The sequence below is a fragment of the Mastigoproctus giganteus genome, chromosome 3, assembly GCF_048544385.1.
Source record: "Mastigoproctus giganteus isolate SK-2022 chromosome 3, ASM4854438v1, whole genome shotgun sequence".
Lineage (NCBI taxonomy): Eukaryota > Metazoa > Arthropoda > Arachnida > Uropygi > Thelyphonidae > Mastigoproctus > Mastigoproctus giganteus.
The window spans coordinates 155,991,771-156,016,561 of NC_143577.1; the positions used below are offsets into that span (position 1 = coordinate 155,991,771).

The following is a 24,791-nucleotide window of genomic DNA, read 5'->3' on the forward strand; positions in this document are numbered from 1 at the left end:
CAGGGATAAGGAGGTGATTATTCCATTGTATAAGGCGATGGTCAGGCCACACCTAGAGTACTGTATACAGGTCTGGAGGCCTCATTTCAAGAAGGATGTAGAGCTGCTGGAACGAGTACAGAGAAGGGCAACAAGATTAGTGAATGGAACAAAGGGGTGCTCTTACGAAGAAAGGCTTAAGTTTTGCAAATTACAGTGTCTGGAGACTAGGCACCAGCGAGGTGATCTGATAGAGGTGTATAAAGCCTTGAATGGTTTAAGCATGCTCAATGCTGATGGGATTCTTCCTCTAGCTCAGAATAATCACCTGAGAGGGCATAAATTCAAATTGAGGAAAGACAGATGTAGGATAGACGTGCGGAAATTTGCCTTTAGCCAGCGGGTGGTTGGTTGGTGGAACAGACTTCCATCCCTTGTGGTGGAGGTTGATAGCCTAAATAAGTTTAAGGCTCAGCTGGACAGGTATTTTGAACGAACAGAGGGGTGAAGTGGAAGTGGTTTTTTTTTTTGGCTGATGCTGCATAAGCTTGCTTTCTTGCATTAAATGCCTCTACTAATGCTAATGCTAATGCTAATTTGAACCTGTATGCTAACATACACAGATGTCTTGAAGTTCAAAAATCATGTAGGAGTGGCAGCAGTTTTCTCTACAAAAAAATATACAATCAGATAATCAGAAGAGCTGTGACAACAGTTTTCATATAAATGCAGCACATTCACAGCAGAATTGTGAACAATAAAACTAGTCTTAGAGCATATGTAAACTGAGAAAGGGCAAAAGAATATGATTCCTTTGAGTGTGCACACACTGAAAAATCCTCCAACACTCAGTCTGATTTTGGGGAAATATAAGCTATCCTATGTTTTCTAAGCAGAACAAAAGTACACATTTTTGTTGGATACCAGGCCATAAAGGGATTGCTGGCAACATACCAGCTGACCTTGCTGCCAAATCATCTGCAACTTCAACAAATGACAGTTTCAAAATCCTGTATGCAGTAAACCATTGATTCAAATTTGCTATATGGTACAATGATAGACAAAGTTATGGAAACGTAAGGAAAACAAATTATTCCAGTAAAACAAAGATTAAACCTGTAAAATAGGTAGGACAATCTCCTGATTAAACAGGAGATTGTCCTACCTATACTCAGAATTGGTCACATTAACCTCATCTATGCATATATAATCTGTTGCGAAGATTTGCTATGAATAAAGTGATGGTTGAGTGGGAGAAGACAGAGAGTGGTAATCAGTGGACACTGCTCTTCGTGGACTAATGTTGTTAGTGGAGTCCCTCAGGGTTCAGTGTTGGGTCCCTTGTTGTTTTCTGTATTTATAAATGATATTGATGATGGTATATCAAGCTTAATGTCCAAGTTTGCAGACAATACAAAGGTTGGAAGGGTTGTTAATGACACTAATGACAGTACACTGGCACCTCCTTAGCCAGGTGGGTAGGAGCGGCAGTGCGTAGCACACGCTTCTTGATTAGACCGGTGTTCGAGCCTGTGACCACCAAATACGGAAAGGTCAGGGAATGACCACCGCATATCTCCGGAGGAATACGGCCTTAGTTGCTAATGCTCCTAACAACCAAATAATAATAACAACAACGGCAGTACACTGCTGAAACAGGATCTAGAAAAGTTGAGCAGATGGGCTGAGAGATGGCAAATGAAGTTTAACCTTGACAAATGTAAAGTACTCTATATGGGAAGCAGTAATCCCAGAATAACGTATCAACTCTGTTCCACAAAAAACTACCCAACCTCACCCAACTGGTTCTCCCCAGGTCTACAAGTAACGTACCTCTTAACTGGACACGGAGCGATTAATGCCAAACTGTCTCTACTTGGGATCCAGGTTGATCCAACTTGCACTTGCGGGGGGGCTGGAGAGCTGGCAGCACCTCATGTATGACTGCAGGCTCTATGAAGACCTATGTGGTGTTTTATTCACCAGAATCCCTACTTACCACAGGGACAAGAACATCACCTCCTAGACATGAAGGAGGAGTATCAAACCTTCTCAGATTATGCACAGGCACTGTTTGCGAGGAGGAGAAACCAAATGGCCGCATCCCACAACCCACTACCATTATAACCAAAGAACATCTGTTCTTCAGCTCGCTAGGACTGGGACATCAGAAATGACCCACCCCCAAGAATTAGAAAACTCAGGAAACGAACTATACCAAAATAGACTAAACATTTCTAAGTTATCCTGAGAGAGAGAGAGAGAGAGAGAGAGAGAGAGAGAGAGAGAGAGAGAGAGAGAGAGAGAGAGAGAGAGAGAGAGAGAAAAGCAGAAAGGAATCACCAAGAAAGAGAAGAATGATGATATCCAGCTCAGGACCCTGGGTGTGCCAGGCCCATACTCACCAGATGTGAGCCCCTGGGGTTCATGGAGATGACTACCAAATTTAGCATTAGCATAAGTAGAGGCATATGATGCAAGAAATCAAGCTTATGCAGCATCAGCCAAAAAAAAAAAAAAAAAAAAAAAAACCCCTTCCACTTCACCCCTCCGTTCGTTCGAAATACCTGTCCACCGAGCCTTAAATTTATATAGGCTATCAACTTCCACAACAAGGGATAGAAGTCTGTTCCACCATCCAACAACTATCCGCTGGCTAAAGGCAAATTTCCACACATCTATCCTACATCTGTCTTTCCTCAGACACCTCACCAGCTGGATCTATGTGAACAAGACACACTCCTGAGAACTGGAAGGCTTAGGAAATAAACCACAGTAATGTAAAGGACTAACGTGGACGGGACCCAGGTCCCAAGGATGACAACTCTAACATGACACCAGATTGGACACCACCAACAGGGTCATTGTATAGTTTCCCTGCAGACGCTTGTTGCCGATCGCACCGGGCTCCCTTGCCTGGTGCCTTTCCCCCAGCGCCCCCTGCTTTCTCCTGGTGAGGCATGGGCCTGCCTCACTGACTTCTGGGGTTGCCTACTCTATCATCCCCAGATTTCTGCCTTAACCCCCCCCCCAGCCTTCAGTCTCCCACCCACTCTATCTTTATACTAGCGAATGTTCCAAAAACTTAATTATGTCAAAATTCCCATTCGCCCATTCTTTCGGCCTTTACTATGCAAGCATTATCCTCCTCACCTAACGCTCATCAAACCGACGATGATGGATATATGTATTGCATATATATGGATCTCTCTGTACGTACGTGCATATAAAAGAGTGCACACATTTTTTTTTTTTTTTAAGGTCCTAGCCTCTGAAATCTCAGGAAATTAGGTGGCAGGACCTGCCAGAGTGAAACTAAAACTGCTGGGTTCCTGGTCTGCCTCCACGGGGCGAAGGTGGGGCAACGTTGGGCCTCAGCAGGGGTCCAGTGGCTAAACGACCAGATGAACAACGGTACATGACACTACACATATACAATATCCGTACACTTTTAAACTTCTGGCATTTCTAGCAAACTGGTACACCCACAATGAAAGCAACACAGAGATGGGGGAAACCCCTGGTGCCGTCTGAGTACCTTACACCTTACTGACAGTGGTAGAGAATGAAAAGGACCTGGGGGTAATTGTGCAGGCAGATATGAAGTTTTCTGAGCAGTGCAGATGGTCTGCAAGAGTAGCTCATGGTGTCTTGTCAATGATATACAGGAATTTTTCTAGCAGGGATAAGGAGGTGATTATCCCCTTGTATAAAGCAATGGTCAGACCACACCTTGAGTACTGTATACAGGTCTGGAGGCCTCATTTTAAGAAGGATGTAAAGCTGTTGGAACGAGTACAGAGAAGGGCAACAAGATTAGTGAATGGAACAAATGGTTGCTCTTACAAAGAAAGGCTTAAGTTTTGCAAATTACAATGTCTGGAGACTAGGCACCTGCGAGGGGATCTGATTGAGGTGTATAAAGCGTTTAATGGTTTGAGCATACTCAATGCTGATGGGATTCTTCCTCTTGCTCAGAATAATCACCTGAGAGGGCATAAATTCAAATTGAGGAAAGATGGTTGTAGGATAGATGTGCGGAAGTTTGCCTTTAGCCAGTGTATGGTTGATTGCTGGAACAAACTTCCATCTGTCATTGTAGAAGTTGATTGCTTAAATAGATTCAAGCAGAACTTGACAAACATTTTGAGCGAGTAGATGGGTGAAATAAGTGGGTTTTATTTGGGTGATGCTATATAAGCTTGCTTTCTTGCATCATGTGCCTTTGCTAATGTTTAGTGCCAGATTTTTATCACAATGTTACTGTTAAAGACACGTTACTAGACTGCCAACTTTGGATTCACTTCTCTGAAAGAAACTACTTAGGAAACATAAACTGCTTACTTTCAGTGAAGTACTGGAACAAGGAGGTGACATGTGAAAGCAGTAAGCTACTACCAATGTGTCTGATAAATATAAAATAGATGAAGAATTACAGTACTACACACATATCAGAAAAACAATTTTCAATTAGGACTAACAAACGGCAGTGTTTAATAAATTCTAAACTTTTATTATAAATAAAAATATCCATATACAGAGAGTTTTGGCACACTTTGGCAGAGAAGCCAATGCACACTAAACAACAAGTCAACCAATCAACTGATCCTCACTGCTGCCTTTTTTTAAATAAAAATCTTGGCCCTCACTGATGTGCTAATGATGTCTTCTTTACTTTACCTATTTCCTCAAACTGGAAATCCCCATTAATTCTAACTAACAGGGCATTAAAAGTTTATTATGCTATCTCAAACTTTATATATTAACTAACATAAACTTCAACAGTTACCTACTTTAACCAAAAACTGTATCTGGCTAAAATACAGAAATCAATTTTGATCTTTTGTATATTCTAACTAGCACAGAGCCCTTCTCTTCTGCCAGATGCCCTTCTCATCTGTGCCTAATCTTTAGTGCAGTTCTGGAATTGGAATCTTTTTAGACTTGAAACTTGCCTTCAAAATGCATTTTTGGCATTTTAGTAAAAGATTACAAAAGAGTTTCTGGCTCATGAAATTAGATGTAACAAAAATTAAAAATATAAAGATCATTTTAAATTAAAATTCAAAAATATGTATACAGGGTGATTCACTACCAGTGCGACAAACTTGCAGGAGGTGTAGGGGACACAAAGACGAATCGGAATCACATAGCATTGCAGGTTCTGAAATGCCTTCGTCATGCGGTAGAGGACTTTGAATGGGAGGTCGCGTGAACAGCGATCCTACTGGAAGTCTGCATTTGCAAACCGTTTCTGTTGAAGAAACCAAGTAGCAAAAGTCCTCCGGAGTGGATAATCCGCAGGCTCCAATGATTGGACGCGTTGCAGATGGTATGAACTCATTTGGTTTGTTGACAGTATCCTCCATACAGTGGATTGGGAAATACCCAATCATTGGCCTATCGCTCGAGTACTCGTACTCGGATTGCCTTCTGCAAGACATAGGACATTCTCCTCATTGTCTGACATCCTTTTCTTTCGCTCTCAGTTCATGGTACCTCTCATGAAACAACCAGTCTCACGTAACCTTCTGTGCACATGTGCGAAAATCATATGATGAGGAGCACGCCTGTACGGGAAACGTTCCTGGTACAAGCGCAGAGCGTCGCGCCCATTACAGTCCGCAGCTCCATACGCGAGGTGCATTTCGGCTAGTTTAACGTTTGAATACTCGTCCATCCTACTGCCTCGGGAACCAGTTTGCAAATGCTGACTTCCAGCGGGATCGCTGTTCATGCGAACTCCCACTCAACGTCCTCTACCGCATGACGAAGGCATTTCGGACCCTGCAATGCTATGTGATTCCGATTCGTCTTTGTGCCCCTTACACCTCCTGCAAGTTTGTCGCACTGGTAGTGAATCACCTTGTATATTCCTTGTATATACTGATAATATGTGGATAGCATATGCTATCTCTAATGAGCAAAGCATATTTGCTATAGAATTTTATATCCTCAAGTGGGCCTGGAAACATGGTCACTTTCCCACCACCCTGGCTAAAGCTCATTAATTTTCCTTCCTTGCCAGTGATTGAAACAAACATTTTTTACTTGTGAGTTCTAGCATTTTTTCAGTATGCAATTAATTATTAATTATTTATTAAATTAAAATGTTGTTTACTGATATTTGTTAAGAGGACAGAGAAATATGTAGGTAAATCTATAATGAAAGATGACACACACTTCATAAAAATAATCTCAAAAAACATTTTTGTTTTACCCTGCAGGTGTGTCTTTTATTAAAAGTCATTTAATTTGTAAAAAATTTGTAAAATTAAGTAAACTTAATTTTCACTTCTTAATCAGTCATATTTTATTTTTATTTTTTATATTAGGGAAAAGACTTAACAACATATGGGGAACTAGTAGCTGAGGGAGAATTTCGAATGTATCGGACCAAAGCTCTGCGACAACTTATATTGTTTGATAAAATGCTTCTTATTGCCAAAAAGAAAGAAGACGAGGGAACACTTTCGTATAAAGCACATATCATGGTATTTTTCAACCCCCCCACCCCCCAAGTGTTCTTTTATAAAGATTTATTACTGAAAATTTATTCATTTCATTTCCTTTATTAGATCTTAAAAGATGTATGAGAAATTCTAGTTTCAAATATTTTTTATTTCTTAGTCAGACTGAATGAAAGAAATTATGTATTATTTAATGAGGTTTTTATTTGCTTTTTTGTTTCACAATAAATAACAGATATAATAATAACTCATAAGTGGTTTAAAATTCCAGACCTTGTGCATCACAAGGTCTGGAAATCAGTAATTAAGGCAGCAAAATGATGGTGGAAATTTTAAAATCTGGCCTCATGCAGCCAATGCAAGATGTTTATATAATATATAATTGTGTTCAAGTTTTAATGAACATTACTTCAGTAACTGAGAGAAATAATTCTAAAAATAGACCAATCAAAGCTTGGAATCCTTACTATGAAGAAGTCCTCTTGAACGACTGAGCCAAAAAAATGGAATATATAGAGAAATTGGTGTTGGCTTGGCTTGATAAGTGATTGCAACTTTTCAATAAAATTCTGTGGAGTTACAAGGCCATCTTCGGTACTGGTTTGTTTATCAGTCATCATCATAGTTGCTATTGTTGAACATGAGAATATCCTGACGACAGGTATGGAAACAGGTGAGGATGCAAAAGTGGTCATTTGGTGTGGTATGACATCCACAACTACTGTTGAATCTTATCATCATCCAAGAGATCATGAATGCAGCCAGATATTTAAAAATATCAGGAAATCAAATATGACCAAAATATTTCTTGCTGTAATAACAGTAAGAATGTTCATTTTTATTTGGACAGCTGGGCATCTATTTATTTTTCTAATGCTTTGAAACAGTGGTTGCATAATAGTGCTTCTTCCTGGAAAGATGGATCAGGAGAGGTGTGCATGAATGGCTTTCATAGTAGCTGGTGTGAGTTGCAGTGAACAACTCAGAGTTTCATATGGCAATTGATTGTCCTTCCAGAGTCAATTGTAACTATAAAAATGTGGAATAACAAGAGAAAAGATCCCACAAGCCATTAAAACTTGTACAGGACCTGCAAACCTTGAAGAGGATAATCACACAATACTGACGCTTGTCTGCTAGATCCTAAACCTCTGCCACCATATCTAGATCTGGTGACAGATGTCCAGGCATCAACAGGATTGCTTGTAAGGGCTGCCACTATCTGTAGCGAGTTACTGTGGTTTCATGGTGGAGCTGCAGCTCACGAGCCCCTACTCTAAACATTACCTGGAGTGGTTATTATCTGTCAATTTTAGGCTTAGGAATAAGCAACAGGTTGAGCTACATACTGTTATAGTTAGTGTGGGTTTGAAGAATTCTAATCTTATTGGAACACATCATATCAAGAACTCTGGAGAAAGAGTGTCTTGTTATTTAGATTGAAAGCATTGATGATGATGACTGAAACTGTGACTTTGAGTGACCTGAACTGAAATCAAGGCCATTACAATTATCGGATGTCATGAATAGTGCTGTCACTTTTTTCCAATATTTATATTTTGAAAAATAATAATGCATTGAACAATTCCCTTAGTTTTTAATATATAAAATGTATATATTTATTAATTCTGCTTATATACAAAGGGAAATTTTTGCCTATCTCTGATAACTTTTTAAATACAAAATATAATTTAATTGTATTTTATGAGAAAAATGTTTTTGATATAAGAAATGTATAAAAAATAAATAAATATATATACAGGGTGATTCACTACCAGTGCGACAAACTTGCAGGAGGTGTAGGGGGCACAAAGACGAATCAGAATCACATAGCATTGCAGGGTCCGAAATGCCTTCGTCATGTGGTAGAGGACGTTGAATGGGAGGTCGCGTGAACAGCGATCCTGCTGGAAGTCAGCATTTGCGAACCGTTTCTGTTGAAGAAACCAAGTAGCAAAAGTCTTCTGGAGTGGATAATCTGCAGGCTCCAATGATTGGACGCATTGCAGATGGTATGAACTCATTTGGTTTGTTGACAGTATCCTCCATACAGTGGATTGGGAAATACCCAATTGTTGGCCTATCGCTCAAGTACTCTTTACTCAGATTGCCTTCTGCAAGACATAGGACATTCTCCTCATTGTCTGGCGTCCTCGTCGTTCGCTCTAGATTCATGGTACCGCTCGTGAAAGAACCAGTCTCACGTAACCTGTGCACACGTGCAAAAATCATATGATGAGGAGCACGCCTATGCGGAAAATGTTTCTGGTACAAGCGCAGAGCGGTGCACCCGTTACAGTCCACAGCTCCATACGCGAGGTGCATGTCGGCCAGTTCAACGTATGAATACTTGTCCATCCTACTGCCTCGGGAACCGGTTTGCAAATGCTGACTTCCAGCAGGATCGCTGTTTACACAACCTCCCGTTCAACGTCCTCTACCGCATGACGGAAGCATTTCGGACCTTGCAATGCTATGTGATTCCTATGGGATTTGAAGTGCGATAATATGGATTATGGATCAGGGACACTGCAAGAGCAAAGGTACTCTACAACCATAATATATACATAAAATTATTTTTATTGTTATGTGTAGAATGTCGTAAGACACCAAAGAGGCCTAGTGTATTGTATTTACACTATATACATACTTGATGCGTATGGGAATAATTATAATAATAATTATATCTTTTGTGTCTTACGGTCTGGAAAACTTGTACCCACCGATTGGCCTGACATAGTGTATTTACCTTGTAACTATCTTGTAATTATGATTTATTTATTTAATTGTAATTTGATTGTAATTTAAATGTACACAGTTACACTCTTAACACAACTGACGTAAATACTTTATATTTCTTATCTATCCCGGATGTTTGAGCAACTCCACCGCATATGTAAATTACATAATATACAGACAACAAATTCGTCTAACGCTAGGCGCCGCTAGCGTTTCTATGCATATATACACGGGTTAGCCTCCGGCTCAGTCTTTTCTCTCAACCCGTCCAGTAGCGGTAAGTTCTTGTCATTCGGACACTCACTTCCTTTGTCTTCACTTTCATAGCGGTCCACTTACTTCTGTAAGGTCATCCATGTTCTATATGTAATACATTAGTAACACATAATAGTTTTACATAACTTGTATTTTATTTATTCTAAATTATTTTTACCACGTGGCTTCTTACACGTGCTCTTTGACATACAGAACATGTCAGAAACAGAAGTAAGAGTATTGCTGTTCTTTTTCATAATTTTGGTGGATGACCTCTGACGAAGACACAAAAATTATGAAAAATACTGCAATGCTATTTCCACATTGGTCGTTGTTTTTTCAAAATTTGTTTCTTTTTATATTATTACATTCTTTTTTATATCGTTACACTCTTTTATATCGTTACACTTTTTCTTTTCCTTCTTTCCACCCTTTGTTCAACACATATATCGCTACCAGGATACACGGTATTTTCATTATTAGATTCTATATTTAAATTCTAGTTAAATTCTATATTTAAATTCTATACTTATATATATATCTACTACATTCTACACATAACAATAAAAATAATTTTATGTATATATTATGGTTGTAGGGTACCTTTGCTCTTGCAGTGTCCCTGATCCATAATCCATATTATCGCACTTCAAATCCGACTTCTGTTTATTTTTAATTTTATTATTCGTAATAATTATTATCCTAAGCTTTATCCAGGTTGAGCTCACGCCGCCTAGAACAGCTTATATACACTTGCTATTTCTTTTTTCTACCCGATTTTTATATATTCACCATCCTATCCTATTTATTTTTAATTTTTATTATTCATAATTATATATATATATATATATATATATATATATATATATATATATATATAGTATATAAAACAGGTGAAAAAGGTAAAGAAAGGAGAGGAAAAAGGTAAAAAAAGGAAAAGAAAAAGAAAATAGATGTACCTGGACGCGCAAGGCTACAGAACAGGATACAACTATAAAATAAAACATAGAAATAAATGATAAAGGACATAGTAAGATGGGAAAGTTATTAACAACAACGTGCCATGCCTAATGGAAGATATGAGAAGAAAAGAATGTTAAGATCCTAATGAATTAAGTGGAAAAAGTGGCTGAATTGATAAGCCAAATCATATTTACAAAAGCTAGAAAAAAGTGGTAATTAATGCCTATTAAAAAGTAGTAATAAATAGAAATGAAAATAATGAAAATAAAAATTGGTACATAGATCAGGTATTTCATCAGGGGACTACACCCGATCATGTACCAAAATACTGCGTTTCTATACGCAGTATTTTGGTACATCGAACTTTAAATCCAATTAACATGAGTCGCTGCCTCTAATGAATGTTTAATTAATTAATTTATTTATTTTATTATAATTTAACTTTTGTCAATAATGGTAGTATATATTTCAGCTTCATATGGAGGAATTGCATGTCGCTACCTCTAATGAATTATCTATTTATTTAATTTATTATAATTTAACTTTTGTCAATATTTAATATAATTCGATGGTAGTATGGGTTGATATGCTAATTTAGCAGCGCCTGTGCCGCCATCTATTTTTCTTTCTTCTATATAAGCTGATTCAGCTTACAGTATGTCAGTGGTGTAGCTCTGCTTTAGAGTGCTGTCTGTTCTATAATTTATTTTTCGCTGCATAAGGACCACCGCCGTGCAAATCCTCTGCATTGGAGGATCGATCAGAGGAGGAAGGGTGATTTGGTACTTCGATCTTTTCACCATTGCGACGATTTGTATAGCGATTGAAATGCAGCGATTCCATGACCATTATTGGCCTCGTGGTCCTCTGTCGATATGGGGCATAATGGTCAGTCTATTTTATTTTATTTTAATTTATTTTAATTTATTCTGATTTTGTTATCTTTTAGTAGTTCCTTCAACCCCCATTTTTGGTGATATTTCACGTCTTTTGGAACTGGTACCTCTTGGGCAGGGGGTACCGCTAAATTCTTCTTCTTCTTCTTTGGTCCTTAGCTGGCAGCTGGGGGAGGCGGTTGGCCACGCAACCAGTATGCTGCTGTAGGTGCCGCAGGGTTTCGGACTTGCTCTGTGATGTTCTTCCATACCTTACGATCCATGGCTTCAGTCCTGGCCTGGTTAAGGTCGAGATGTCGGCTCTTCAAGTCATCTTCCACTTGCTTGGCCCACGTTTTCCTAGGCGCGGTCCGTTGGATGCTCCATTGGGTGGGTCGTTGTCTCCAAAGGAGTGTGGATGGTATTCTGTTCGTGCCCATTCTACATACGTGGCCAAACCATCTGAGCCTTCGCTTCTGGATTTGGTCGGCAATGGTTGGTTGCTGTTGGCATCTGGCGCGGATGGTATCATTAGTGATGCGGTCGCGAAGAGAGATGCCCAAGATCTGCCGCAGGCATCGCATTTGGAATACCTCAAGTTTGTTCAAATCTAACTTGAGACAAATCCATGTTTCCGATCCGTAAAGAAGAATGGGCAGGATCAAAGTCCGGAAGAGTCGGATTTTAGTCTTTGTGGAAATGTTGGTCCTCTTCCACAGACACCATTTGAGCGAGGCGAACGCAGTGGCCGCCTGTCCAATTCTGCTGTGGATTTCCATGGTGGATGCAACTTTCTTCTCCTGGACCAGCGACCCAAGATATTTAAAGTCCTGCACTTGCTCGATCTGGACGCCTTCGAGATAGATGGTGGCTTGCGACCCATCTGTTGTCAGGGCCTTTGTCTTACCAGCATTGATCTTCAAACCGTATGGCCGGGCAATGCGGGCAATGTCGTAGAGGATGTCCGTGGCTTCAGCGTCGTTACCGGCAAGGATAGCACTATCATCAGCAAACATCAGGTCAGTCACATAGTGATCCTTGTCATATTGTATGCCCTGTCTGTTTCTGAATGCTTGCCTCATAATGGCGTCAACCACGATGTTGAAAAGCAACGTGGAGACTACATCCCCTTGGCGGACTCCAGTTTGGATGGTAAATTCCTCTGATAAATCGTTCTGGATGCGCACCTGGCTGGTTAAACCGTTGTATGCAGTTTGGAGGAGTGTGATGACTTTTCGAGGTACATGTTCAACCTCTAGTAGTTTCCATAAGGCAGGCCGGTGGACACAGTCGAAAGCAGACTTAAAGTCAATGAAAACAATGACAGTTCGCTGTCCACACCGGATCCTCTCCTCCATCAGCTGACGAATGGCAAAGATTTGATCACAGCATCCTCGCCCGGGTCTAAATCCTGCCTGTTCTTCTCGACTGGTTTGCTCGCGATGTTTTTGCAGTCTTGACTGGATGATCTTCATAAAGACCTTTCCGATGATGGAAAGGAGGCTGATGCCCCACGGTAGTTCTTGCAGTCCCGGTTATCACCTGTCTTGTGGATCGGTACGATAATGGCTTTCCTCCATGTTAACGGAATTTGTTCAGTGCACCAGATGGTTTTGAGGAGTGAGTGTAGTCGGCGAAGCAGTACATCTCCCCCGGCTTTGATCGCTTCTGTGGTGACTTGGTCCACTCCTGGTGCCCTGCCATGCTTCAGGGATTGTATGGCTGCTTTCACTTCTTCTACTGTAGGCTCAACATCGACCATGGAGACCTCAGGGGGGTCGATCGAGAGTGCTGTTGCTGGCGGTCCCTGAGGTGGGTCGTGATTATACAAAGCTTTGAAGAATTCACTCCACCGTTGCAGGCGTTCGGATGGTGATCGCACGAAGGTCCCATCAGCATTCTTGATGTTGTCACTAGTCAATTTGGTCTTTCCACTCAGACATCTGAGGGTGCGGTAGAGAGTGCGGTACTCGTTTTTGGATGCCGCCACTTCAAGATCGTCTGCCACTTGGTTCCAGTATGCTTCTCTTTCTGCTGTCATTCTTTGTCGGACTTCTCGGTTTAGCTGCTGGTACCGTTCAAAGTCGACCAACTTTGCCTGTTTCCGTTTGTCCACGAGGTCGAGGCACTCGTCTGATATCCATGGTTGCGTTCGACCGCTAAATTAACATGTAATTGGCATTATTCTAAATTTTATATACGTCAAGTTAATTGGATTTAAAGTTCGAAATTATATAGGGGTTTCTGGGCTATTATTTATGTCTAACTTTTATCCTTCTTTTCCGTTTGTTCGTTTATTTGGTTATTTTTATGTTAATTTTCTCTCTACAGTTTTTGCCATACCACTGGCTTATGTTTTATTTTATTTAATTTAAAAAATATATATATATATATAATTGATAAAAATAAGATGTAATGAAATTACTGAAAGTCTTAGCAAACAAGAAAAGTTTTAAAAATGAAATATTAAAAATATTAAACTGGGTTATGGATCCGAGGTACTACTAGTAATAGTAGAAAAAAACCAGCAACCATAATGAAATATAGACAAATATGTTATAATCAGTGAATTAGGTGGGGGTGCTGAACTGTCAGGTATAATTACTATGGAAGATTGAGAGCACATGTATGCAAAAAAACCAGATTACCTGAAATAAAATAAACATAAGCATAATTAATGTAAGTACCTAAAGCCATGGGTCATAGGACTTTAACTACTTCTTCATAGAGCCAGCAGCGAAAATCGTAGGAGCCACTGCAGTAAGTCAGGTTTCTGTTTCTGTTTTGATGTACATGTTAAAAGTATACGTATACATGATAGCCAACCCGAGAGAGAGACCAAAATGAAAGAATTAAAATTGAAGAATAAATAAAAAATATATATAATTAAAAAAATAATAATAAATAAATAAAGTTAAGCTAAAAAGCTAAGATCATGCCGATAAAATCCTGTAAAAAATGAAAGAAATCTAAAAGAAGGCAAAACAAGAAAACTTACTGTGTGCATGGACCAGAATGCATTGAATGTTATGGGACACCAAAGGATAAAGCCGAAAGTTCACGTGTGGTGTATATATGTTAGTTGAAGTAGCCCCGGGTGGGGGGGAAGGTGTTAAATTGTCAGCATATATTCTTGCACCTTTTCTATTTAAGTGTTTCCCATCCCTGAAGAAACAATCTTTTCTGTTAACAAGCACAGACCATGCTGAGAAAAATTCTACCCCATGAGCCTTGCACAATCTCTCCAGGGCCGAATTGATTGACAAGGCTCTCATCATATTCTCCCTCCTATGCATGTACCCGTTCCTATTCTTAGCTACCCTAACACAGCCCATGTATTTACTTGTTCCGCAATGACTCCCAGGACCATGTCTGGACAGAACTGCAGACACTTTCAAATTTAATCCTGACTCGCGACTTTTTTCAACATTGACCTGTACTTGTTAAGTAAGTCCGCAGATCTTCTACTCTTAATGTCATTAGTGCCAACGTGTACAACAATATCACCCTTTGTGCCCTTAAAAGATGATATCTGCTCTACAATGTTATCTACTTTTGCCCCTGGCAGACATACCCTGCATATACCATTTGTATTGCTTCTGTAAATTGCATGTGTTCTCTGGTCAATTTGCCCATTTGGCTGGATGAAAAAAACCCATTTTGCTGGATGAAAAAAACCCATTTTTGGGAAAAAAAAACCTTGCTATCTACGTCTGAGACTGACTAACTTAGTCAAGGAGTGAAAAACGTCAAAAAAATTTCCAAGTGTCATCAACGGGATTCAAACTCAGGCCTTTTTACACCCTGTGTGGGGAGAATGGTGACGATGCCACTGTGCTACCAATGCAGACTGAAGGTAGTGCATTTGGGAATAAATTTTGTGTTCACCAAATTTTCGAATACATGCAATATCTTAAGTCAAGTTTTTATTTACATGTACAGCTGAGCCAATGTTACGTAATCGGTGGGAGAAAATACTGTGCAGACTGTGAGCACATTCGGGCAGAGTGAAAAAGAAAAAGGTGCCAAATTTTGTCGTTGGCAATGAAGATTTTATGAACGCAACTATATCACAGGAGTATCAGAACTGTAACACAGGGGTACTACTGATGGCGCAGATGTGGGAAACCACAGGGTGGCATCTTACCCAAATGCTATGCCACACTATATTCGCCGAGAAGAATGCAATTTTGTATATCAGATTTATCGTGATCTGTAAGCGTCTTTAAAGATAATGACAAAAATTATCAGGATCTAATTCTATTTTGCAAGAGTTATTTTGATTTTAATAAACAAGAGTTTTGATAAATTATTTGAATTAATATTTTATTTTATTTATTTTTTTTCTAGAAATTTGTATTCTTTTAATGTTTCAATAAATTCATAAAAATATTAAAAATTGTGTATTATTTCAATGTCCAAAAGTGGTGCATCATGCTGTCACCACCTTGCATCATGCTGTCACCACCTTGCATCATGCTGTCGGCACCCATGGTGATGCATTTCAAAATCCATATGCATCTGAAAAATGTTTATGGTGACAATACTGTAAGATGTGTACAATAAGATGTTGGGTAAGACACTTTAAGATTGGAGAAAGTAACATTGTTGACAAGACCCGAAACCCAGCCAGCCAGTAACATTAGTGACAACAGACGACAAGATCCTGATCAATGTGCTGATCAAAGAGGACCGCCACATCACAACACGCAAATTATATAATGCAGTAGGCATAAAGAAACGTGCTGTGATAACCATCATAAAGGAACTAGGCTACAATGACATTTGCACCTGGTAGGTCGTGGAAATGCTGACACAGGAGCACAAGAATCTTGAAAAGTCATCTGTATGGAACTCCTCCAGAGCTATGAGAGTGAAGAAGAGGTTTTTCTTTCACGCATAGTCAGAGGTGATGAAACCTGAGTCTACCATTATGACCCTGATACATAGAGACAGGTGATGGAGTGGCACCATCAAAATTAACCATGCAAGAAGAGGTTCAACAGACAGCCCTTCTGTCAGTAAAGTCATAGCGACAGTGTTTTAGGACAAAAATGGGGTCTTGCTTGTGGACTTCTTAGAGCATGGTACCACAATCAACTCAGATTGATATGTGGAAAGTTGAAAAAGTTGAAAGCCCACATCCATAGAGTTCGACTGGACAAAAACCTTAATGAGGCTCTTCTACTCCATGACAGCACACGACCGTACACCAGTCTGTGCACATGGAAGCCATTGCAAAACTGGGGTGCACTGTTCATTCTCACCCTTCTCTTAGCCGAGATCTTTTGCCTTCTGACTATCACCTCTGTCACTCCATGGAACCCATTTTGCAGACAACAACCAGCTCAAGCACAGTATTCGTGAAGCTCTCCAGAGCAGGAATAAGGACTTTTACAGGATTGGAGTACAGCATCTGATTCAGAGATGGCGGAAGTGCATAGAAAATGGTGATTTTGTTTAAAAATAACAGTGTGTTTATTAATGATTGAAAATTAATTGATGTAAAAGGCATAGTTGTAGGAATTAAATATTCTGAGGAAAAAAATAGGAGGCATTACTTTTGTACCACTTGTCATAACTACAGCTTTCTGATTTTTAAATTAGATATGGGAGAGATTCAAATTCATTCACATGTCACACTGGTCAAAAATCAAATGAATATTTACTCTTAGCCATATCCACACAGTTTAAATGACTATACATGTAATAGCATATGAGATGGATTGTTGTCATCTTAGCAGCAGAGGAAACTAAGGAAGCTTTCTGATTTTTAAATTAGATGTGGGAGAGATTTCAAATTCATTCACATGTCACACTGGCCAAAAATCAAATGAATGTTTACTCTTAGCCATATCCACACAGTTTAAATGACTATACATGTGAGATGGACTGTTACCATCTTAGCAGCAGAAGAAACTAAACTTCTCCCACCAGTGTTTATACTTCATAAGATTAAAGGATTTCTCACGTTAAGATTCCCCATGTACCATCACCAGGATATTCTTCTTTTTGTTATTGTTTATTGTAGTTCCCATTAGACTGATGGTGGTTTGAAGATCTTCAGAAACAGTCTACCTTCTTAAATTATATTTACATACGTAGTTTTAATTAAACTGCTATAAAAATATAATTTTTAATTATGCATTTATAATGAAATTGTTTTTATAATGTATATTTATTTGAGTTTGTTTTTCTAGTGTTCAGATTTAATGCTCATTGAAAGCATTCCAGGAGAGCCAATTTGTTTCCATGTCATTCCCTTTGATAATCCTCGACTTCAATATACTATACAGGTAAATTTTCATATTATACCAAAAAGTGAGTTAGAAGTGTTTTAGATATTGAGATTACAGGTAGCGTGTTAGGTTTACAACAGGTTTTGATGTTTACGAAGTTAGCATTAGTAGAGGCATATGATGCAAGAAAGCAAGCTTATGCAGCATCAGCCCAAAAAAAAAAAAAAAAAACTACTTCCATTTCACCTCTCCGTTCATTCAAAATACCTATCCAGCTGAGCCTTAAATTTATTTAGGCTATCAACTTCAACAAAAAGGGATGGAAGTCTTTCCACCAACCAACTACACACTGGCTAAAAGCAAATTTTCGCACATCTATCCTACATCTGTCTTTCCTCAATCCGAATTTATGCTCTCTCAGGTGATTATTCTGAGCAATAGAAAGAATCCCATCGGCATTGAGCATGCTCAAACCATTCAAGGCTTTATACACTTCTAATAGATCACCTCGCTGGTGACACATCTCCAGACACTGTAATTTGCAAAACTTAAGCCTTTCTTCGTATGTTCCATTCACTAATCTCGTTGCCCTTCTCTGTATTCGTTCCAGCAGCTATACATCCTTCTTGAAATGAGGCCTCCAGACCTGTATACAGTACTCAAGGTGTGGACTGACCATTGCCTTATACAAGAGAATAATCACCTCCTTATGCCGGCTAGAAAAATTCCTGTATATCATTAACAGGAAACCATGAGCTACTCTTGCAGCCCATCTACACTGCTCAGAGAACTTCATATCTGCCTGCACAATTACCCCCAGGTCCTTTTCATTCTCTACCACTGTCAGTGTAGTACCACAGAGTTGATACATTGCTCTGGGGTTGCTGTTTCCCATATGTAGTACTTTACATTTGTCAATGTTAAACTTCATTTGTTACCTTTCAGTCCCTCTGCTCAACACCTTTCCAGATCCTGTTGCAGCAGCAGCATAGCGTCAGTAGTGTCCTTAACAACCGTGCCAACCTTTGTATCATCTGCAAACTTGGACACTAAGCTTGATATACCATCATCAGTATCATTTATAAATACGGAAAACAATAGTGGACTCAACACTGAACCCTGAGGAACTCCACTAATAACATTAGTCCACGATGAGCAGTGTCCATTAATTACCACTCTCTGTCTGCTCCCCCTCAACCATCCCTTTATCCATAGCAGCAATTTTCCTCCACTGCCACACCGCTCCGATTTGTGCAGCAGTCTTCCATGTGCAACAGTATCAAAAGCCTTTCTAAGATCCAAATATATGATATCAAAGTTATTCACTGCATCCAGTTCCTTTGTGACCACATCGTAGTATCCAATCAAATTGGTCGGGGAAGACTTTTCCTTAACAAAACCATGCTGTGTCCGAGCTATAACTGAAGTCTTGTTTAAATGATCCTGCAGTGCTTCTTTAACCAGCGCTGCCATTAATTTTCCTGGAACAGAAGTTAAACTCACAGATCTATAATTACTTGTGTCAGCCTTTGTCCTCCTTTGTGAATTGGGGTCACATTTGCACATCTCCAGTCTATGGGTACCTCTCCTGAGTCCAAAGAAGCTCTCATAATTATGTCTAAGGGTTTGCTTACTTCCTTTGCTGCCTCCTTTAATTTAACTGGATAGATCTCACCCACCCAGAGTCCTCTTTTATGTTTATCCTCAACAATTTCTCCTCCACTTTCCTCTCAGTTATTACAAAATCATCTAGTTCACTGCCAGAGTTTACTTCACCTCTGGCATTCCCCTTCCTGAATAATTCCTCATGTGTGAATGTAGATGCAAAATACTCGTTTAGTTCGTTAGCTACCTCAGCAGCATCCTCAACTGTTGACCATCAATATCCAGTGGACCAATCTGATTCATCCCTTTCCTTCTAGAGTTTACATAGGTAAAGAACTCTTTTCTGTTTTTCTTTGCATGTTTTGCCAAGGATTTCTCATAATCTGCCTTTACCTGCCTAATCTCCTTTGTGACTTGGTTAGAGACCATCTTATATCTATCATAGGCTTCCATATCACCCATTAATTTGTATGTATCCCATTGATTTTTCTTCTCTGCCATATGTCTCATTAGTTCATCAGACATCCATTTAAGCCTAAACCTTGAAGAATATTTCTTAGTTGGTATGTAAAGCCTAGTAGCTTCCAAGATAAGTTATTTGAATGCTTCCCATTTTGAATTTGCTGTTGGTAACGTCATTAGTTGGTCGCACTGTATAGAATTTAAATACTGTCTCAAACCATCGTAGTCGCCTTTACAAAAGCAAAAACCCTTCCCTTTACTCCTGATGGTAGTTACCTCTTTGAATAAATCCCACTTCAGCACACTGTGATCACTGCCACCTAATGGTTCCTTTATCTGTAGATTCTTAATGCATGAAGAATCACTACTGATAATCAGATCAAGAGTATTACTCCCTCTATTTGCCTCCCGAACATGCTGATGTAGAAAACAATCATCCAATAAATCCGCAAAAGCCTTGTTAGTGTGTGAGTGACCAACCCACAAATACTAGTAAATATCTGGGAAATTAAAACCTCCATTATAAGACTCTCTGATTTACTGGCCCACTCTATTTCCCTGTACAGTTTCGTATTATACTCATCAGAGTTATTAGACCTATAGCACACTCCTACTCTCAATTTTGATCTCCCAATGCTTATGTCACATCAAACTGACTCGACACTCCACTGTCCAGCGATGTCGACTGGCTTCACTTCCTTGGATTTTATGTGTTTCTTAACTAATAGCATAACCCCTCCTTACTTCCTATCCTGTCTATCCTTTCTGTACACAATGTACTCCCCAAATTCCATTTCTGCATTCCTTATATCTGTGTGATACCACGTCTCTGATATCCCAACAATATCTGCCTTTGATGTTTTGAGCAATACCTCAAATTCATCAAATTTATTTACTAAACTCCTAACATTGGTGTACACGCAAGTATACATGCACCTGTTCATATTCTTAGCTACATTAACACAACCCATGTGTTTACTTGTACCGCAATGACTCCCAGCAGTCTCTGAAATATCCTGCATCTGGTTTTCCAGGCTGCTGCTCATTCCAATAGATGCAGTGCAAGAATCACTTTCACCTCTGCCAGTGGCTACTGTTAATCTAGTAGTCCTTGTATCCCCCCCCCTCCAAGCTTGCAGGTTTCCGACCCATCTAACACTGCTTCGATAGCATCCACAAATATTCTTGCACCCTTTCTATTTAAGTGTATCCCATCCCTGTAGAAGCAGTCTCTCCTGTTAACAAGTACAGACCAGACTGAAAAAAATTCTACCCCTTGAGCCTTGCACAATCTTTCCAGGGCCAATTTGATCGACAAGGCTCTCATCACATACTCCCTCCTATCATGTCTGGGCAGAATTGCAGACACTTTAAAATTCAACCCTAATTCAGGCCTTTTTTTCAACAGTGAGCTGTACTTTTTAAGTAATTCTGCCAGTCTCCTACTCTTACTATCATTAGTGCCAACATATATAACTATATCACCTTTTGTGCCTTTAAAAGATGATATATGCTCTACAACATCATCAACCTTTGCCCCTGGCAGACATTCCATGGTCCTGTTCCACCTGTCCTTTTTACAAAGCATGTTCCTCATTTCCCTGACAATAGTGTCACCAACAACTACTAGTTCCTGTGGGACCATTGCATTCTGCCTTGAGGGTTGCTGCTGTGTTGCGTGATGACCAAGTGCAAGCTCTGGCGTTGATGTGGGCAGCTGAGAGCTTGATGGGCCCTCAATTTTGATCCTTCGAGGGCATCCACCCTGTCCTTCAAGCTTTCATATATAGGCCCATAACAATGCTGAGTTGTCGCCTGATTTCCTTACACTCCTTACATTGCACACACACACAAAGACATCTCCCATGGCAATATCATGTCCCGTACCCGATTGCTCCACAAACATCATGCAAGCAGTGCATTTTAAAAGGCTGTAATTCAGAGGGCAACTGCCCCCCTCAGTTCTCCCCTGAGCCACAGCACTCCCATTAGCTTGAGCCTTTTGCTTTGCTGCTCTGGTCTGAGTCATGATTTCGATTTAATTTCAATAAAATTTTAATTTCAGTACAAAAATTATAACCCTAAACTTGTATCCCAACACAGTTATAACGCTATATATATTTTTCAGTATCGAGTATTATTTACGAGTTCCGTATATATAACTTCCCTATCAAGTTATGTATTAATTAATTATGTTACGTTTGTAATCTAAGTCGTTATATGTATTTAGTTAAAAGTACAATTTAATTGACAATGAATTTAAAAAGATTAATAGATTTTACTGATTAATTGACAATATTATATACTATACTATACTATACTAAGCTTATGCTATCTAGTTCGGGATATAATGTTCGTATAACAATGGCGGCAAGTTACGAACGTTAAATCTACGGACCCTTAAGTATTAATTAACTTCTAAATCTCGCTGTCTCAATTCAGAATAAACTAAGGATCCTGACTAGGTCTATAAGCTACTTATAGAAAATAATTTGATATAACAATTGGTCAATAAAGCGGCTAAATATGGCTAAAAAAAACTTCTCGTTCAGCGGAGCTGCAACTTGTAACACGTGGATTTGATACCCTTACCGGTAATAAGTAATACCTACAAAATCTCTATCTAAGTTAAACTTTAAAAAGTATCGTAACTAGGAATATAAAGCTACTCTAGAAAATGAGTTGATACGCCAATTTAAGCTAATAAAACAGAAAAATCTTCTCTATTCCAAGAGCATTCCTTCTCTATTCTAAAAAATTTCGCTGCACAAGGCTACACTCGTTCTCAATTGTGCCCAGGAATTGCTGAAAACAAACCTACGACCAACTAAATTCTAGGTTGGTTGTGTGTGTGTTTTAGACAACTTACTTCTTATCTGTCAGGCTAATTTTCCAGTAATGAAAAGAATAGTGAAAATTTTAGGTACTTGTTTGCTGCTCCCATAAACTGGTTTCTATAAATAAGAGGGAAAGCAACTGATGGTAATGCTCTTTAATGACTTATAAGTGTGTGTTATAATATGACACAGGGCAGTATTTTGGGGGGAGGGAGAAGAGGTGTTGAGTTTGTTGGTAGGATGTGCTACATACAGCCTAACAACAAACTCAACACTTCTCATGGTGGCTACATGAAAATTTCCACATACCATAGTAAGTCATGCTTTCCAAAAATGGATAAGGTTTCAGAAATTTTTGAAGTTTTCTACTTAATTACCATATTAAATTGTATTTAATAAATAGTTTTAATTGTCCTAATCACATATATAGCTTATTTTTGGATATAGCTAAGTATTTCAAAAGTTACACTTAATATTCACACAGCTTTTAGTATTGGTAATTTTGGAATGAACCTTGTATCTCACAACTAGTAAATCGTAGTGTAGTACATTGTAGTAGTTAATTGCAGTGTTTTAAATTACAGTAAATAAATAATTCAAAGGTCCTAATCACCTAGGTTAGTTTATTTTTGTATTTAGATATCATTTAGAAAATCAGTAGTGTTATTTAGAAATGTACTGATAGCATCATCTTGCCAGCACTTGGTTGCACCTTTGTCTTTTTGGAGGCGCCTCCATAGCCAGGTGGGAAGGAGCAGCAGTGCGTAGCACACTCTTCTTGATTAGACCGGGGTTCGAGCCCATCATCACCAAATACGGAGGATGCGGAAAGGTCAGGGAATGACCACAGCATATCCCCGGAGCAATATGGCCTTAGTTGCTAATGCTCCTGAAAACCAAATAACAACCAACCTTGTCTTTTTTTGGGGGGGGGGGAGGTGATTCTGCATGCTTCCACTGTTTTGAGATTTAAGTTTTGGGATCATAGTGGTGGATCCAAGTTTCATCCGTGATAACTAGCTTTGAAAAAAACTCATTTTGCTTTTCTTGGCACATCAACAACATTTCATGTGCACATTGTGTCCTTTCTTCTGGTAAGGGGTTAGAAGTCTGGGAACACATCTAGCAGACACTTTATTCATATGCAACTGTTGATGGATGATGTTCTACACAGACTCTACACTAATTTGGAGTTCTGCAGCTAGTTTGACACTAATACGGCGATCTTCCAGGATTAACACCTCGATTTTTGCAGCACTCTCTTCTGTTAAAGCCATTGCCAGGTATCCTGAGATTTTTTCGTCATGCACTAAGCGATTCTCCACATCTGAATTGTTTATACCAATGTGCAACAACACTGTAATCTTTGACGTCTTCTCCATAAACAGCAGCCATTTCTTTGTGGATTGTTTTGGGTGTTTTCCCTTGCAGAAAGAGGAACCGAACCATTTATCTGTATTCCACTTTATTCATTGTGACAGGAAAAAATGAAATGTCAAATCAAAACCAAAATTTGTGTGGTTACTATAGAGATTTCAAGGTATCAAACGAAAAAATTTTATCTTTCTGTCAAAAAAAGCTTTAAATAAAAAAAGCTTTATTTAAAGCTAAGAGAAAATTGAAGCAAAATTGTTCAACCAAAAAAAAAAAAAAAAAAAAAAAAAGAGGGAACCTGTGGCAGATAGAATCTATCCAATTATCGTAGCTGGTAGCTCTCCTGATTCACAGTACAGAATCAACTTTTTTACTTGATTGAACCCTTCTTCATCACACTGTTGTGATACACTTGGTCACAAAAAGTATCTCTATCTTTTTTGAAAAAAACTCATATTTTTAATGTTTCTCTATTTTTTTCCTTAAAAATAAAATTTCATGAAAATTGCCCTTTCCCCCATATTTTGTGAATTTCTGCTTATTTTCATTAATGACCTGTGCTTTGGTAGTTCATGTTGCAAAATATAAACATGCAATAGCATTATTCTATGTATAAGTTCATATTAATTGTGTAGCAAGAAGTAATTAAAAATGTCAGTGAGATGCCAAAGAAATACATAAAATTTCAGAAGACATACATACACACAAGATTTTACATGTATTATAAACTCTGAAAATAAGTAATACATTTGCCTTTCTTACTATATGTAGATGGAATTTTTCAATTTAAAATTACAGGAAATGCAGTGTAACCCAACTTTTTCAAACAAATGAGTATAATGACAGTGTGCATGCATAGGAAGAAATGAAAAATCACACATGCTGAATGTTGTTAGTATTTATAGTGGCAAATGATGCAAGGAAGCAAGCTTATACATCAGCCAAAAAAATCCGCTAGCCAACCTTATTTGTCCATCACCTCCAATAACATAT

The 24,791-nt window shown here is 38.8% G+C and overlaps 1 protein-coding gene across 1 annotated transcript in view; it reads left to right on the forward strand.

Annotated features, from left to right (window-relative positions):
• Window positions 1–24,791, forward strand: part of LOC150088345 (uncharacterized) — a 521,190-nt gene that overhangs the window by 474,759 nt on the left and 21,640 nt on the right. Inside the window, exons 8-9 of the mRNA XM_090370129.1 lie at window positions 6,315–6,473; window positions 17,482–17,577. Of these exons, the coding sequence (XP_090226255.1) occupies window positions 6,315–6,473; window positions 17,482–17,577 (255 nt within the window). The remainder of the gene's footprint in view (window positions 1–6,314; window positions 6,474–17,481; window positions 17,578–24,791) is intronic.